The 18,359-nt window shown below is 49.2% G+C and overlaps 1 protein-coding gene across 5 annotated transcripts in view; it reads right to left on the bottom strand.

Annotated features, from left to right (window-relative positions):
• Positions 1-10,832: 10,832 nt before the first annotated feature.
• Positions 10,833-18,359, bottom strand: part of DDC (dopa decarboxylase) — a 152,641-nt gene continuing 145,114 nt past the window's right edge. For all 5 annotated transcript variants that reach the window (XM_066585026.1, XM_066585025.1, XM_066585028.1 and 2 more), the window contains 2 exons: positions 13,136-13,353; positions 10,833-10,975 (listed from right to left, as the gene is read on the bottom strand). In XM_066585026.1, coding sequence (XP_066441123.1) covers positions 13,147-13,353 — 207 coding nt within the window. In that variant the 3' untranslated portion in view covers positions 10,833-10,975; positions 13,136-13,146. The remainder of the gene's footprint in view (positions 10,976-13,135; positions 13,354-18,359) is intronic.

The raw sequence follows: 18,359 nt of genomic DNA, 5'->3' as shown, positions 1-18,359 counted from the left end.
GCTGTTTCCCTACCACGGTTCGCAGCATAAGATGAGTAGCGGCTGTCAGCAGGAGGGAGAGAGAGATCTCCCCTCCGTTCCGCCCCGCTCTCCCCCGCAGCTCCGTGCCCGCTGCCGGCACCCGAACCGGCAGTCTCGAGCGGCGGAGATACTCGCTAAAGGCAATGCTCGCTCGAGCAATTGCCTTTAGCCAGTATACTCGCTCATCTATAATCATTAGTGATTGGCCGCTGTCTCTAAGATTGTGTCCTCTCTCTACCTGAAGAGCTTCTTCTTCTCCCACCATCTACTAACCAACCTAAACCTGATATTTCTACATAAGCGATTTGTTGATGCCTCAGAGAGGTTTGTAGCTTACAGTTCTCGTTGTCCATTTTGCAAACGGAGTTCTGAGACAAGCCTGGATCCTGAAACAGGTTCATTTGTCATTATCTACCAATGATATCTACCGTGTGTGTGTGTGTATATATATATATATATATATATATATATATATATATATATATACACACACACACACGGTAGATATCATTGGTAGATAATATATATATATATATAACGAAAGCCCTCACTGGCTGACTGACTCGCTAAAAATTCTCCAACTTCCTGATGTTGTAGAAACATGAAATTTGGCACGAGCATAGCTTATGTCCAAAATAAGAAAAGTTAAAGGGGTTGTCCCGCGACAGCAAGTGGGGTTAAACTTATTAATGCACTTTGTAATATACATCGTGCATTAAATATTGGCCATACAGAATTTATATACTTACCCCCTCCCAGTGCTGGCGTTCCCGTCTCCATGGCGACAACCAAACTTCTCTGGTCGCAGGAACAGTCGCGCTTGCGCACACACGATTCCTCTTCTGGATGGTCTGGGCTCACGAGCTGCGTCCTGGCTCCTCCCTCTTCTCTGCATCATCGGGTAGCTCCGCCTCCATCACGTGGTGCCGATCAGCCAATGGGGTGGCTGTAATCGGCAGTGGAACGCAGACTGCAGAAGAACATCCACAGTGCACCATGGGAGAAGACCCGCGGTACACCGTGGGAGAAGACCAGCGGCGCCATCTTGAACAGAAGACTTTTTAAAGATGCTGAACGGGGATTCAGGTAAGAGAATTTTTTTTTTATATATAACACATGGAAGCGGTTTTCCTTTACAGGGACTGGGCAAAAAAATTTTTAGCTTTCGGCTCAGGACAACCCCTTTAATAGGTCCCAACTCGATTATTCAATTCTATGCGCAAAAGAATTAGTGTCCAAATTTTATGTACGTAATCTAATTCTCTCACTTCCTGATGTCATTTTATATGAAGGAAACGTCGCATGGTTGCCTCCCCGTGGTGTTTCCTGAGTAACGCAGAGAATAATGCAAAATGGTGAACATATGTTTTTCCTCAGTATCTCTAAAGTAACCACGACTTCATAAGATTTTCCGTGTGAACACCAGATAAACACCAGGACCAAATTAACTCGGGCGAAGCCGGGTATATCAGCTAGTATGTAATATGTACCAATTATATGATGCGTTCAATATAACAAAGTTAATGCCCTGCTTTCTCATCTGTTATCATTGGGGGACACAGCTCTGACCTTGGGTATAGCTTCTGCCACTAGGAGGCGACACTAAGCACAAACTCCTCCCACTAGCTATACCCCTCCTGCAAGCAGCATGCTAGCTCAGTTTTTAGCTTAGTGTCTAGGAGGCAGGACTGTCTCTCCTGCTGAGACTATTTTTTTTATCAGTTTTTTCTCCGGAAGGCTAGGGCATAACGGGGAGGCAGGACTCTCCCCGTTAACCCACCGAGGGCGGCGAACAGACGTAACTACATACATCTGTTATCTGCCGGGCCCCCTCTGAAGAAAAGGAGGCACACTCGGCCACCAAACTGAGTCCGCCAGCCATAGAGCCCCCCCTTATTTATGGTCCGGCATCCACTGCCCCACCAAAGGCAGGCGATGATGGGGAGAAGCTCTGCTGCTGCCCGGGAGCCACCCTACCTCAGTCAAGAGGTAAGTATGTGGGTTTATTTTGTTATTGCCGCGATGTGCTTGCGCTGCCCTCCCCCACGGCTGTTGCGCTCTACTTGTTATGCCTGCTGCGCTGCTTCCTGCTGCACTGTGTTGCTTTCGATGGGCGTCCGCGCCTCTTTGGTGGGCGCCCGCGGCTTATGTGCCTCGGCTTCCCCCCCCCCCCCCCCCCCCCCCCCCGCGGCTGATGGCTCCGGCCCCTTCCCCCCCCCCGGCGCGCGGCGGATGGCTCCGCGCCCAACCCTCCCCCCCCGGGACGCGGCGGATGGCTCCTACTGCACCCTCGTGATAGGGATTGGAAGCCGCCCTGCGTCCATTATACCAGCACGCGGGTATGCCTTACCCGCTTCCCGGCCGTGGTCTTTAGAGGCTGTGCACCAGCATCACCCCCCTAAAGCAGCGTTGGTCACACGTTTCCTGGGTGCGTTGCCGCTGGTCAGGATGGGTTGTATATAACCATGTAGCACGGCCACCATTGCCTTGCTGCTGAACAGATTGCGTAGCTCACGACGTTCGGGTGTTTGATTGCCATAGGCTGGCGTATAATGCTACTGTGCGACCCGCTTTGCCCGCAGGCAGCAGCTGACCACTCCTTACGCAATCCTCTCAGCGAAACTGAGGTCGCTGGGACCCTTTCCGTATTACACACAGGCTATCGGGTGGCTCCCTGGTCGCTGATAGCGCCCCTAATACCCTTGCAATGACACGGACGGGGCCGCAAGAGCCTACAGCGTACCGAACTTGCTTAGACCTGCAGTACCTTCCATACAGAATGAGTACCGCACAAGGAGTCTCTGGAATCTTCGCTACCCATATCTGCTCCGGACCGGGTTGAGCGTTGCCTGACGGAAGCTCCCCCATTGCCCCCCTGCAGCCAGCAGTACCGCGGTGTCTAAGTCCAGGATGACAGGCGGACAGGGCAGCCAGAGCCCCATGCCAGATGCGCTCTCACTACAGCTCTATATATACTGACAACAGCGTGCGAACTCTTGTCAGCATTACTCTGGGCTCGCTGACTGGATTCATCGTTCCCCATGTTGGCTCCGCACCGGGTTGAGCCTTACATGTCGGCAGCTCCCCTGTGGTTCCCCCCGCGGTCACATGTACCACAGTGTCCGCGTCCAGGAGGACATGCAGGCGGGGCGGCCTGAGCCACATACCAAGTGCGCCCGCGCTGTAGTTCGAGATTAGGCGGAGAGAATCTCATCTTACAGATAACAGTATGCGATCTCTTGTCAGTACTCACACAGGGAGGCTCTGGACTCATTTTTCCTCACGTCTGTCCCGAATCCGGTTGAACTCCTCTACAATCGCACCAGTGTCCGTGTCCAGGAGGACACGAGGACAGCGGCCGGCAAGGGTCACATACTATGTGCGCTCTCGTTAAGGAATGAGACTGCATCCAGCCGGAGAATATCTTGCCTTACGTACAACAGGGTTCAAGCTGCTTGTCGGCGGTACCCTAGGCGGCTGAGACCGGGGGTACTTCCATGCCCGAAGCAGCGCATACACTGGTTTGAGCAGGCGTCAGCTTCGTCCCCTCGGTAGTTTCCTGCACCCTGGGTCGCAGTCCGAGACAGAGCCACATATCAAGTGCGCTCTCTGCTGCCGTACTGGTTTACAAGCTGATTATCAGCGGTACCCGGCCTTGATGTCTGGCCTGACCGGGTTGCCCTGGCCTTAGCTAGCCCCCCGCCTTTCCCTGCAGGCAACCAGACGGCTAGGTCCGATGCCGGGATAGCCCGGCTAGTACCACGTCTGCTATGTGGTCTCGCTTTTGTACGAGAGTTACATTCACTCAAAAATTAGTCATCTTAAGAACATGTATTGGGCCTTGTGTGGAGCAGGGTGTTAAGGCAGCAGTATGCAGTCCAAAACCCTTAAGGAAGTCGAACAGCCGTTGGGCTTCCTTTTGGTCTGGCTAAGTCTTGTGGTACCCTTCTGAGGAATGTACTATTCTCAGGAATTCTGTGAACACGTCGTATTCGCCTCCACCCCACAGAAGCTTGCGCTTCAGACAGTTTTCCTAACGGCTAGCTCCCCTGGAGCGACCACCTGCAGCTTCCTACAGGCAACTTGGGGCGATCTACGATGACAGGAGAGCCGCATAATATTATGCCCCCGCCACAGATGGAAGTGGCGCGGGGCGTCCCTCCGGCGGCGTTTTGTAATGCCGAGTTAGTTTCCTTCGGGCATTCTCTGAGCTACATGGCATGTTGTACTCTCTAGGAATGATGGACTGCTAGTTCTACAGCCGTGTCACCAGGACGTGGATAGCCCTCTGCAGGAGACAGAGCTCCTGCTGACCCTGGTGGGGTGCAGAACAGGCCACGTTTCTCCGATTGGGGATGGGGAGACTGACCATAGAAGTGCTCCGTATTCTAAACGGTCGCTAGTGTCGGTTCAGGTGTAGGGCCCTGATCCACAGCAAACTAGGCCTTCCTAGTCGCTTGCGAGACTGATTGTATAGGAAGGTAAAACGTCCAATGGGGTTAAGGCGGACAGCTCCAGCGACTCGCTGCGATCCTCCTGCATTGCTCTCCCTACCTTATGACTTGCAGTCCATACTTGTACTGTCTGCAATTTTAGGCTTCCTCCATCCCTATTGCCGATGTTTCCTCAAAGGGATCAGTGAGTCTTGTACCAGGGTACCTTTGCTGCCTTGTGCGGTCAATTTTTCTGTACCCAGTTGAGTCACACGGTTATATTGTATCCCAGCACGGGGCCAGCCCTAGTTGATCACGAAATGGGCAGATGTCCTCGGATGCCCATGGGGCCATGCAGAGGCTGACGCCGTGGGCATTGTTGCAGGATCACGGAACAAAACTTTCCTCACGCCCCCTTTTCAAGTTACAGCTAATCAGACAGCCGACGCCATGGACGGAGGCTGTCAGCATATACAGCATCAAGGTCATACAGCAGGCCTTCCAACCGTGGGCAACACGGGACTCTAGCATGAGACGGTTACATATCTCAACAGGTCGTTCTCACAGGCGTCTGGACTCGACTGTTCCTTCCTCACGGAGGGACTGTGGAGATTAGGTTACCGTATATACCGGCGTATAAGGCGACGGGGCGTATAAGACGAGCCCCCAACTTTCACCTTATACGCCGGGAATACAGCGGAGCAAAAAAGGAAAAAATCATTACTCACCTCCCCCGGCGTTCTGCGGCGCTGCTGCAGGCTGTCGCTCCCTCCTGGTCCCTGGCAGAGCATTGCTTTCTGGACACAGGGCTTGAAATCCCCGCCTCCAGAAAACACACGTGCCTTCAGCCAATCACAGCCATTCAATGATGTCATTGAATGGCTGTGATTGGCTGACGGCGTGTGTTAGCTAATCACAGTATTAGCTTTCTGGAGGCCTGCGTCCAGAAAGCAATGCTCTGTCAGGGACCAGGAGGGAGCGACAGCCTGCAGCAGCGCCGTAGGACGCCGGGGGAGGTGAGTAATGATTTTTTCCTTTTTTGTTTTGTATTACCGGCGTATAAGACGACCCCCGACTTCAGAGCAGATTTTTCGGGGTTCAAAAGTCGACTTACAACTAAGTCGCCTGGCAGAAGGCCCACAACCCTCGTTTTGGTGCCTATGGCTCCACAGCTCCATCTTTGGATGCCTATTTTGTGCGGATGGTACAGGAAACGGTTGTTATCTAACCTCTGTATGGCCTGACGCCGGTATCAGGATCCACTTCGGTGAGGTATCAGGGGGCACCTTCTCGGTAGTTCCAAGGAACACTCCAGGGCAGGTTTCTCGGTTGACTACGCCGGAGTACCTCGTGCAGGTGGCATGCTTCAGTCACGCTCGTGCGCTGCCGGTAATCCTGACAACTCCGACTGGATCCCTGCGTTTCCAGAGTGGACTCCTTACAATGACTCTGCCTTGCAGCAATTCAGGGTTACTATGCCAACAGGGTCATATTCTCAGGCCGTATTCTTTGGAAGCCTTGGCCTCGTCGGAACCCCCTTGTCTGGGTTTTTGTTTTTTTTCTTCCCTCAGAGAGTGGATGGGGCCGATACTTAGGCCCCTTTAGGCTCTGTCTGAGCATGCGGGATACCTAGCCATCCATCAACGCTGGTCGCAGGTGAAGGACAGATTGCTTCCTTACACATGCGCCTCCTTATATTTTCCCGCCCCCTTGGGTACTGCTCTAGAACTTCCCAAGGTCTTTGCTGTGTCCCCCAATGATAACAGACGAGAAAACAAGATTTTGTAAGAACTTACCGTAAAATCTTTCTCGTCTTGTTCATTGGGGGACACGGCACCCGCCCAGTCTGGTATTGGAACTGTAACGTATACTCCCTGGGGGGGGGGGGGGGGGGGTCCTCGGTGCAGTCGCACACGGTGTTGGAATGAGTTACAGTTCGTGAGTATTGTTGTTTATTATCTATGTTGTATCCTACTGGCTGCTCCTACTGCTTGCATACAAAGGGGTATAGCTAGTGGGAGGAGTTACCACTTTTGTGCTTAGTGTCGCCTCCTAGTGGCAGAAGCTATACCCAAGGTCAGAGCTGTGTCCCCCAATGAACAAGACGAGAAAGAGATTTTACGGTAAGTTCTTACACAATCTTGTTATTTCCATTTCAGTGTGTGATACTACCGTCATTCCTGGGCAGCAGCCCCGCCGTCTTGGGTTGATATCGGACTACAATCTTTCATTCACATCTTATACTCAATCATTTGCACACTTGTGGCACCTGCACCCCACAAACATCCCCCGGATCGGCCCCTTTCTCACTCTTATTGCTGCCCTGATCCATTTCTGCCTTGATTACCACAACTCGCTACTAATCAGTCTTCCCCCAACTAAACTCTCCCCTCTCCATCCCATCCTGAATGCAGCAGCCAGACTCCTCTCTGTCCCACTGCTACACTGACGCCTCCACCCTGTGATGGTCACTTTATGTACTGCACCCAATTTATATAAAAGCTGGCTGGACCATTGTACAGAATCAAGTACTTTCATCTGTTGTGTCTCTCCTGGTTTCTCATAGATTGTAAGGTCCCCACTGTACAAACATAAGAGTTCCTCCAACATAAATATATATCAGCCAGCCAAGGTTAATTCTAGTGAATACTAATCATTCGGAATACTTCCAAAAAGGATCATACCAATGGTCACGTAAAGAGCGCAGTGCTGCCCTATAGGACATTATTTACTTCCTATACATAGGCTCCACATATATCAAAAAAGAATCACCTGCAGCCTAAAATGCCCCAAAATAAAAAAAATGCATGATTGTAAGAAGATTGGGTAGAAAATGCCATAAAAAACAGATGTTGCCAAGCAGTCCAGAATGACCAGGTCCTCACCGCGGGCTTACTAGCGGATGTTCATGTTCTTATGCGTGGAGGTGCTGTGTTATCTGTAGGGAGGCAGGGAGACTTACCCCTTATGTTGAGGGGGTCCCGTGTTCTTCAGTACTGGCTGTGGACGCTTCTTAAATCTGTAATGTGTAATGTGCCTTGACTAGAAGACCACTAGATTTCTTTCCCGGCAGCTTACACTGTACGCCCCGTTCTTGTGCTCCTGCATTTATACACATCTTCCTTCTGTGCTCCCCTATTGTGCACTATTTATTGACACTGTAGTGTTGCCCGCTGTTTTATTTCTGTTTAATAGATTGTGAGCTCCAGTGGGAGCAGCGCTAGCCCCATTGAAAAGACATGGAGAATGCTGGGGACTTCTGCCACAGCTGTCACAGCTGTGGCAGAAGTCCCCGACATTCTATTCCATTGCTTTCAAAAATGCTGCCGATCCCATTGAAAGCACTGCTTTGCCAAGCTCTGTGGAATGATTATCGGGGAAGGGCTTGAAATATAAGCCTTTCCCCAATAATCATCAATAAGTGGGGAAAAAAAATTATACTCACCTCTCCTGCTCTCAGTCACCTCTCCTGCTCTCAGCCGCGTCAATAGCAGCTACTGCTTAGCTATTGGCTTAACGCTCAGCCAATCACACACAGCCCTTAGCTATTCATTCATGAATACCTATATCTTAGCTAAGAGCTATGTGTGATTGGCTGAGCGCTCAGCCAATAGCTAAGCGGTAGCTGCTATTGGCTGAGCCCTCAGCCAATCTGCACAGCCCTTTCAGGAGGCGGGGATTTTTAAATCCCCGACTGCTGAAAGAGCTCAGTAGCAGTGCCGGAGAGCCAGCAGGAGGACGCGGCTGAGAGCAGGAGAGGTGAGTAATTAAAAAAAAAAAAATTTTCACACTTATTGATGATTATTGGGGAAGGGCTTATATTTCAAGCCCTTCTCCGATAGTCATTCCGCAGGGCTTGCTGAAACTATTGATTTCAATGGGATCGGCAGCAGTGCCGATCCCATTGAAAGCAAAAGAATAGAATACCGCGGATTTCTGCCACAGCTGTGGCAGAGGATTCCTTCATCCCCGTGGTCCCCACGGGGATGAAGGAAACTCCTGTCACAGCTGTGGCAGAAGTCCGCGGCATTCTCCCTATGCTTTCAATGGGGCTAGCCCCATTGAAACCATTTGCGATATGCCGGTTCTATACCGGCCTCTTTCTTCCGCTGCGATGCGAGATTTTTCTCGTGCTCTCGCAGCGCAAAAAAGAAAATATCGCCAGTGGGTGGGAGCTCTAATGCGGTATGTAATGTCTGGACCTGGAGCCCCTGGTTGTTTTAAAGTGCTGCCAAATATGTTGGTGCCATATAAATAAAGATTTATTTTTACTGCAGCTTTCACCCCTTCAATATATTGGGGTGAAATCTACAGCCCAATTCCCATATAACACACTCGCTGATACACCCGGCTTCACCCAAGGTAATTGGTCCAGGTGTTTACCTGTTTGCACAGAACATTTTATGAAGTTGTGGTTATTTCAGAGTAACCGAGGAATAAAACATGTATACACAGAGAGGAGATTCTCATCAGACTGCATGTACCGATGTCCCTCTGCAGAATGTGCCGCCCCTCACACTCTCCTCACTTTACCCTTAAAAGGTAACGCTCCTTTTATTCAAATTTACCCCAAGAATGGAGGTTGCTGCCCCTTCTTAGCCTTAAAGGGGCCATGCTTTAGATCCTAAATAAAATTGAATAATCTAGTTGTCAGTCAAGCACTGACTCGACTTGTCCATTGTTTATGTTCATGTTCACTGTACCGATGCCTACCGCGGTCATGACTCTCGTTTTCTCGCTGTTGAGGTACAGTCCCATGCGTTCGCTGTCCTTCTGCACCCGTTGGATAAGGTATTCCAGGTCCCTCTCACTTTCCGCCAGCAGGGTTGTCATCTGCATATCGGAGGTTGTTGACATTTCTGCCACTTATTTTGACTTTGATTTCTGATTGCGTCGCCTCATGATCGTTTCTGCGTACAGAAGAACTGGTGATAGAATTTAGCCTCGCCATACGCCTTTCTCGATTCCAAACCGATCCGTGTTTCCATAAGCTGTCCTGACTGTTGCTTCTTGGTTGATGTAAAGCGACCTTATAAGCTGTTCAGTATGTTCTGGGACACCCATTTGCTTCAGACACTTCCACAGTTTGTCATGTTCGACACAATCACATGCCTCACTGTAGCCGATGAAACACATATACACGTCCTGATGACACTCCCGGGTCTTCTCCATGATCCAGCGCAGGTTCGTGATTTGGTCTCTGGTACCACGTCCTTTGCAGAAGCCAGCTTGAGCGTCCGGCATTTCCCGTTCAACAATAGTCGTGATGTGTTTTCGTATGATCTTTAGAAGAGTTTTGCTTGGATGAGCTATGAGGGCGATAGGCGGGAATCAGAACATTCTTTAGCATCACCTTTTTTTGGAAGTGTCTTGTCCAGTCTTTGGGCCACGATTTGGAGCTCCAGATCTTCTGACATGGGTCGGCGAGGATCCTGACTGACACTAGTTTGAGCGGTTCAGCTGGTATATGATCAACGCCCAGAGCTTTCCTGTTGGGTAGTTGTTTCAGGGCCCATGGGACTTCTTCCTCAAGAATGCCCGGCTCTTGTTCTACTTGATGTACGTGACCTAACGGGTTGTCTGCCGCCTCCTTACAGCTCTGCTGTATATTCTCACCACCTATGATTGATTTGACAACACATTTTTCTTTAGCTATTCATGTTATCATGTATCTGCCGTGCAGCATGTTGTGCTACCTTGGGCAGCTAAGGCGGCATGCCTCATATCATACAAGCAAACGTTGCTGAAGCGAATCCCTTTGGCACACTTTTGACCATAGGGTGCAATGGGCACATTTTCTGTATGTTGCCATGTGTTTGAGGAATATAACATAATCCGAGTACATATAGCCTTTACACAAGCTGCTTAATATACGTCACTGTGAAGCAGCTCCCAGGCCACCTTCACACAGTGCCGCTGTGGTCAGTATTCTGTGCTATAGAATGCTGGCTGACAAACTCCATGGGCCCCATTATAGTTAGTGGGATCCATGGGCCACCATTCGTGTCAATGTTGCTCCAGGGCTGGCAGCTTCGTCATTTCTGTTCAGCTCCAATGATGGAGATGTATGGCGCCTATGTGAACAGAGCCTCATTATTAACCCCCACAACAGGCTTTAATGTCTTCATTCATGCTCAGACGGCTCATTTCCTTGGATACACCGGATTTATGAGACCGTTGGAATGTGCAGCCGTTAGCCGACTGTCAGCCCATGTAAGAGGGACAACAAGTAAGTGCCGTCATGCCTGCTCACTATACATAACAAAGACCTGGACAGACGTGTCGCCCGTTGACTAAATGCCAAATATTGGTAAGGACTGTACATGAACCCAAGTCCATAGAGAAGTACAGCGGCTGCACGCAATAACAAATCCGTACTGAATGCCACAAGGTCACATTTATTCCACATACTTGACGGACATCGCTCTACTATATGGGCCACGAGAAAATAACTATACTGTTAGGAAAATGCAGGCTGTTCAATCCCAACGTATTGTTCCGATTCTTTGTAGTGCTTTGGCCTGAAAAATGAAAAAAAAATGCAATGAAAGGGTTAAGGAATAAATCCCATGCAGTTACACGTTAAACCAAGGTTAATAGGAACTACGTATTCGCGCTGTCGTGTATAGGAACCAGTCCACCGAGCGATGGCCACAAAATCCTACTAGTTTGAATGGGGCATTCACCACACAGGTTACAATAGTTGTATAACACATGGTATGCTGGGCTGAATAAAGACAATTGGTCATCCAGCTCAGCCTGCTTCCGCCCCGCCCCCATGTTGATCCAGAGGAAGGCAAAAAAAACCCTGATGAGGCAGAAGCCAATCTGCCCCACCCAGGGTTAAAAAGTGTCCTTCCCGACTCCATAATAGCCAGAATAACCCTGGATCAACGCTCTTCAGAGAAGGTTCCTTCCAGACACAAGTCCGGCAGTCGGGAGGTCCAGCCATCAGCACCCAGTAATATCCTGTAATGCCAGAGTGCTCTGCGGCTGGTAGGACTGGGAACATGGCAGTTATTACCATAATGTCCTTGTGCCTGAAGTTATGAGTTATATAGGAGCCTGGTTATGGGAACGGTCATAGCGTTGCTGGACGCTCCACACCGTTCCTTTATGGAAGATGGCCAGAAGAAAGACATTACCGTATTTTCCGGCGTATAAGACGACTTTTTAACCCAGGAACATCTTCTCCAAATTCGGGGGTCGTCTTCTACGCCGGACTAACTACCTGCAGGGAAAAAATTCAATACTTCCCGCCCGTGGCGTTCTGCGATGATCTGCGGCGCTGCTGCAGGCTGTCGCTCCCTCCTCCATGCTGACAGAGCATTGCTTTCTGGATGTGGGGCTTGAAAGCAAATGCTCTGATTGGCTAACTCAGCGCAGCGTCAGCCAATGAAAGCCTGCACTGGGTTAACCCATCACAGCCATTCAATGAGGTCATTGAGGAGGGAGAGACAGCCTGCAGCAGCGCCGCAGATAATCGCAGAACACCGCGGGAGGGGAGTATTGGTTTTTTCTACAGGTCAGTCTGGCGTATAAGACGACACGTATCCCAACTCTATATTTTAACTGGAAACGTTGGGGGTCGTCTTATACACCGGAAAATACGGTACTTAAAGGAAAACATGAGAAGATACATTTGCAGTTCGCCCAGCAGCATGTGGTTGAGGTCCATAAAGCACGGATTGACATGGTGAGCAGGAACTCCAGAGATCTGCAAAGATCCAGACTTCAACTGAACTGCGAGGCAGACCCCAAACATTAGTGCCAGGCCTCACAGATGCTCTTTGGGGGAGAAATTCACAAGACACTCCAGAATCTTGTGGAAAGTCTCCCCAGAACAGTAACGGCTGTTACAGCCAAAAAAGGGGATCAAGCCGTACTAATGCCACTGGGTTTTGGAATGGGATGTCCGATAAGCTCTAATCAGCGTGATGGTCAGGTTGTGACGAGGCTGGTGGTCAGGTTGTGACGAGGCTGGTGGTCAGGCGGTGATGATTGTCAGGTGTGCACATACTTTTGGCCTTATTGTGTATTCTTATGGAGAAATGAACATTTGACCTGAAGAACATTCAGACATTGTGTGTGATGCAAATCTTAAAGGGGTTGTCCCGCACCGAAACGGGTTTTTTTTCTTTTTTCCATAGGCCCCCCGTTTGGCGCAAGACAAACCCAATGCATGTGTTAAAAAAAAAAAAAACGTTTAGTACTTACCCGAATTCCCGCGCTGCGCGACTTCTTCCTTACCTTAGCAAGATGGCCGCCGGGATCATCACCCACGATGCACCGCGGGTCTTCTCCCATGGTGCACCGTGGGCTCTGTGCGGTCCATTGCCGATTCCAGCCTCCTGATTGGCTGGAATCGGCACACGTGACGGGGCGGAGCTACGAGGACCAGCTCTCCGGCACGAGCGGCCCCATTCACCAGGGAGAAGACCGGACTGCGCAAGCGCGTCTAATCGGGCGATTAGACGCTGAAATTAGACGGCACCATGGAGACGGGGACGCTAGCAATGGAACAGGTAAGTGAATAACTTCTGTATGGCTCATATTTAATGCACGATGTATATTACAAAGTGCATTAATATGGCCATACAGAAGTGTATAACCCCACTTGCTTTCGCGGGACAACCCCTTTAAGAGCACGTTGCTCTCGTACAGTAAACACCAGCTCTCACCATCCAAAGTCTTATTTCTTTTCACCTTCGGCCATCATCAGCTCTGTTGCCAGTTCTTCAATGTGTTTCCAGGCAAATGCAATGTGATTGGATTGAACGGTTCGGGCGCAGACCGCGAAGCGTAGAATGAACTTCTCTCCCAGGCAGCAGGGCACTAAATGTATCTTCTTGTCTTTATTTATCTTTTGAAGAAGAGATTTGTTCAATGTGTTGGATCCCTAAATAAAGAAATAGCGCAAAAGATTGAAGAGCGCTCCGGGATTCCCACATAGTCAATTAACCAAATATGATGACTTTTTATATATTGTGCATTCAAACAAGTCTAAATCAGAATGTATATATAATATAAAGTTATGCTTTGTGCTGATGAGGTAAGCAGACCCCCCACATTGGGGCATGGAGGTGCCATGAGCCGAGTTACATCCAAGGGAACTTAGTAAGAAAGCAGTAGTCTAACGGATGCCCCAATGTAAAGCTGCCTGTCACCGTGACCGCTTGTGGATGCCCCAATGTAAAGCTGCCTGTCACCGTGACAGCTTGTGGATGCCCCAATGTAAAGCTGCCTGTCACCGTGACAGCTTGTGGATGCCCCAATGTAAAGCTGCCTGTCACCGTGACAGCTTGTGGATGCCCCAATGTAAAGCTGCCTGTCACCGTGACAGCTTGTGGATGCCCCAAATGTAAAGCTGCCTGTCACCGTGACAGCTTGTGGATGACCCAATGTAAAGCTGCCTGTCACCGTGACAGCTTGTGGATGCCCCAAATGTAAAGCTGCCTGTCATCATGACAGCTTGTGGATGCCCCAATGTAAAGCTGCCTGTCACCGTGACAGCTTGTGGATGCCCCAATGTAAAGCTGCCTGTCACCGTGACAGCTTGTGGATGCCCCAAATGTAAAGCTGCCTGTCACCGTGACAGCTTGTGGATGCCCCAATGTAAAGCTGCCTGTCACCGTGACAGCTTGTGGATGCCCCAAATGTAAAGCTGCCTGTCACCGTGACAGCTTGTGGATGCCCCAATGTAAAGCTGCCTGTCACCGTGACAGCTTGTGGATGCCCCAAATGTAAAGCTGCCTGTCATCATGACAGCTTGTGGATGCCCCAATGTAAAGCTGCCTGTCACCGTGACAGCTTGTGGATGCCCCAAATGTAAAGCTGCCTGTCACCGTGACAGCTTGTGGATGCCCCAATGTAAAGCTGCCTGTCACCGTGACAGCTTGTGGATGCCCCAAATGTAAAGCTGCCTGTCACCGTGACAGCTTGTGGATGTCCCAATGTAAAGCTGCCTGTCACCGTGACAGCTTGTGGATGCCCCAATGTAAAGCTGCCTGTCACCGTGACAGCTTGTATTTTAGGCATGTGCACTGTACGGCAGCTTTCGGTCTAGGCAGAGGCAGCTTCCCACTTCCGAGCATACAGTGACTTTTATATGACTTCCAAGAAGTAGTCTCAGTTCCCACAGGAGACATAGGGCTCCTGTGGGTTCACTCTGCAGTTCTGTGCTATTGTTCTTCCTACTACGATTTGTTGGATAGCTTTGTGGCAGATTATCAGTGCCAGCTCGGGGTCTGGGAGGACGGTGTGCCAGAGCCCAGCGCTGCATTCACTTCATGTAGTTTTGATGCCACGGTCTTAGAAAGCTCAGAAGTTTGCTGGAAAGCTTTAAAGGGGTATTCCGTGATTTGGTGAGTGAACCGGAGGCAGTTGTATTATAGATGTTCTCCTGCAATAACCTTAGAAGTGTTGGGATTCCTGTAGGGCTCTCTCACACGAGCATTTACCGCACATGTATCGCCCATCGCATTGCGCCCCGACAGATCCCCATAGACTAACGATGTGCACGCAGATATAATGTCACGCACTGCGGCACCATTGAAAGGAATGTAAAGTTTATTACCGCATATTATATGTGCAGAACACGTGCGTGTAATACGCCTTGAAAAATGGACATGTGAGAGCCCTTATAGGCAGGGCCTGTATCTTCAGCTGTTCTGCCCATGTAATGTCTATGCGTTGACTTCCGGTCCTGTCCTTGTCCACTGATGCAATGAGGCGGCGGACAGGGCCAAAAATCAGACGGTTGTGCGGAGTATGCGCAGCGTTCACTCTGTTTGGAGGACCAGCACATCATCATTGTAAGGCTACACTGCGGGGATCGGGGCAGAACAGCCGTATAGTGTATACAGCGCAGTGTGTCTATGTGGACAGTGTACTGCGCATGATCGGCTCGCTTCAGCCTAGCGCAGGGACAGCAGCGACATTGCGATAGCCATGACAAGGAAAAGAAAAATTCTTCCCCGCGCTCAGAGTTAAAGGATTAAAGGGGTTGTCCCGCGGCAGCAAGTGGGTCTATACACTTCTGTATGGCCATATTAATGCACTTTGTAATATACATCGTGCATTAAATATGAGCCATACAGAAGTTATTCACTTACCTGTTCCGTTGCTGGCGTCCCCGTCTCCATGGATCCGTCTAACTTCAGCGTCTAATCACCCGATTAGACGCGCTTGCGTAGATGGGTCTTTTCCCTTCGGCTCAGTTCGGCAGCAGCGGCGTTCTGGCTCCGCCCCCTTGTACGCGGCATTGCGTAGCTCCGCCCCCGTCACGTGTGCCGATTCCAGCCTCCTGATTGGCTGGAATCGGCACATGTGACGGGGGCGGAGCTACGCGATGTGCATAACCCCACTTGCTGCCGCGGGACAACCCCTTTAAATATAAAGCCAAAGGCTGTAGGTTTATATAGGTCAACATTCATTGCTACGCATTTTGGCGTATCGAATCACGCCACCTTCAAGCAGAAAGATAGTATTTTTTTCACTTTCGGTGTCATAGAAACGTGAAATTTGGCACGAGCATTGATTGCCATAAATAGGAAAAGCTAATGGGTCCCAACTCGATTATTCAATTCTAGCGCAAAAGAATTGGCGTCCAAATTTTACGTGCAGAATGTAATTTTCTCACTTTCCGGTGTCATAGAAACGTGAAATCTGGCACAAGCATTGATTATGTCATAAATAGGAAAAGCTAATGGGTCCCAACTCCATTATTTAATTCTATGCACAAAAGAATTAGCGTCCAAATTTTATGTACGTAATCTAATTCTCTCACTTCCTGATGTCATTTTATATAAAGGAAACGTCGCATGGTTATCTTCCGTGGTGTTTCCTCGGTAACGCAGAGAACTATGCAAAATGGTGAACATATGTTTTTCCTCAGTATCTCTAAAGTAACCACGACTTCATAAGATTTTCCGTGTGAACACCAGATAAACACCAGTACCAAATTAACTCGGGCGAAGCCGGGTGTGTGTGTGTGTGTGTGTGTGTGTGGGGGGGGGGGGGTGTAGCGCGTGCGTGTGTAGCGTGTGTGTGTGTGTACAACCGGACAGGCAATGGCTGGCAGGTACAACGGGCACAGCCAGATGAAATAATCCCAACCAATGCACAGCACACACAGCCGGGTAATGGGCACAGAGTTTAAAAGGACCCCCCCACCCCTCGAAATAAGTGGCATATTTTGTGTTCAGTAATATCTCTGCCCGCATAAAGGCTTCCTAGGCTCTCTAGACATCACCAGTCATCCACTAACATCCTTAAGGCACAACCCCGCCACAATCCTTCCTCTCAACATCTTTAAATAGTCACTGACAAGGGAGTGAAGGCTTTATGGTCCCTGAATTAGTGTTGGGGGGTCGCCAGGCCAATGTCACACAATATATGAGACTTTACTACTAGAAATTCATCCTCTGACCTCCCTCTGACATTTGCCTTTGCAGCTGTAGGAGTGGTTGACTCAAGTAAGGTCAATAATCGTATTTATGATGTAAGTAAGATGAGCCGTTTCCCTTTTTGGATCCAAGTTGTTGTAAGGGACACTTACATCTCAGATGATACTTAGGTAATCGCTCGATTTCCAAACACAACATGTTGGAAATACAAATTCTTACCAATACAATTCATGTTACGGCTCCATCGACTTCAGATGATGCTTCTGGCAACTGCTTGAACAGAAACCGCTCTATTGCTTGGAAGGACCGTTGCCGTGCCAGGGATGGAAACCGCCACAGGTCACCTGCCTCTCTCTTCATTTTCATATTCATGGCATTTGGGCACAAATCTCAAAGCTGAGATGGGGTACCCTCCTCTATATCAGGGCGGCACATTGTGGGCATTAGGAAGGGGCACTGCATGCCTTGGAAAATCCTACACAGTCATCCAGCTTGTCTTCATAGTTTACAGAAAAAAAGAAAGGTATTTTTGGCTGTTCAAAAAACACAAAGATTTCACTTGACTTTGAATGGCTAAACTACTATTCAGTGGTCTCACTGCTTGATGTGTGTTGCATGGAGTCTACCAACTTCCGGCTGCTCTAAGCAGGTATCCCAGTCCAGAGAGATTGGACTTCATAACAGGGTTCTGCATTTTTTTTGGTTTTGCCTCATAAACCACATGTTTTACATTACTGCACAAGTTCTCTATGGTACAATCCTGTTTGTCTGTAAAGGCCCTTTTACATGCAACAATTATCGCTAAAACAACCGAACGACTGAACAAATTAGCAATTCTTTTTGCATAAAATTACAGTCCAGATAATACCTTGAGGTCATCGGTCTCCATTAGCTAAAGTAAACTCAGGATCAGTTGTCTGCTCAGATGGGAGTGTGTTTATGCGAGGGATCCTCTGGCCAGCAGGATTCCATAGTCTTCTCCCAACATGACTACATTGTTTACTTTCCTCAAGTCCGCCAAAGACCGATTTGAATGGGAATTGTTCAATTATTTTTATGCTGGCTAAAAACCTGCCATAAACAACAATTGCAGGTCGCTGCCCTCGTTTACATTGTACAAATTTTGAGCGATAATAGTCGCGTGCATATTGGCCTTAAGCAAGATGTTCGCCTACTGGCGTGTTTTGGGTCATTGTCGTATTAAAACACCCATTTTAAGGGCATTTATTCTTCGGCAGCGTGAATCCTTCAAGTATTTTGATAAATTTCCAGCGGTCCATGATCCCTTGTATGTGATAAATGAGTCCAACAACCCAGTATGAGAAGCCTACATATCATGCTCTTTGCACCACCATACTTTACTGTCTTCACTTTAGTGTACTATGGTGTCAACTCAGTACCCGGAAGTAGTCGGACATCCTGTGTGCCACCGCTAGACCCAAAAAGAACAATTTTGCTTTTATTTGTCCACAACATGTTGCGGCATTTTTCCTTGAGT

The sequence above is a fragment of the Eleutherodactylus coqui genome, chromosome 12, assembly GCF_035609145.1.
Source record: "Eleutherodactylus coqui strain aEleCoq1 chromosome 12, aEleCoq1.hap1, whole genome shotgun sequence".
Classification (NCBI taxonomy): Eukaryota; Metazoa; Chordata; class Amphibia; order Anura; family Eleutherodactylidae; genus Eleutherodactylus; species Eleutherodactylus coqui.
This window is presented reverse-complemented; position numbering and strand designations above follow the sequence as displayed.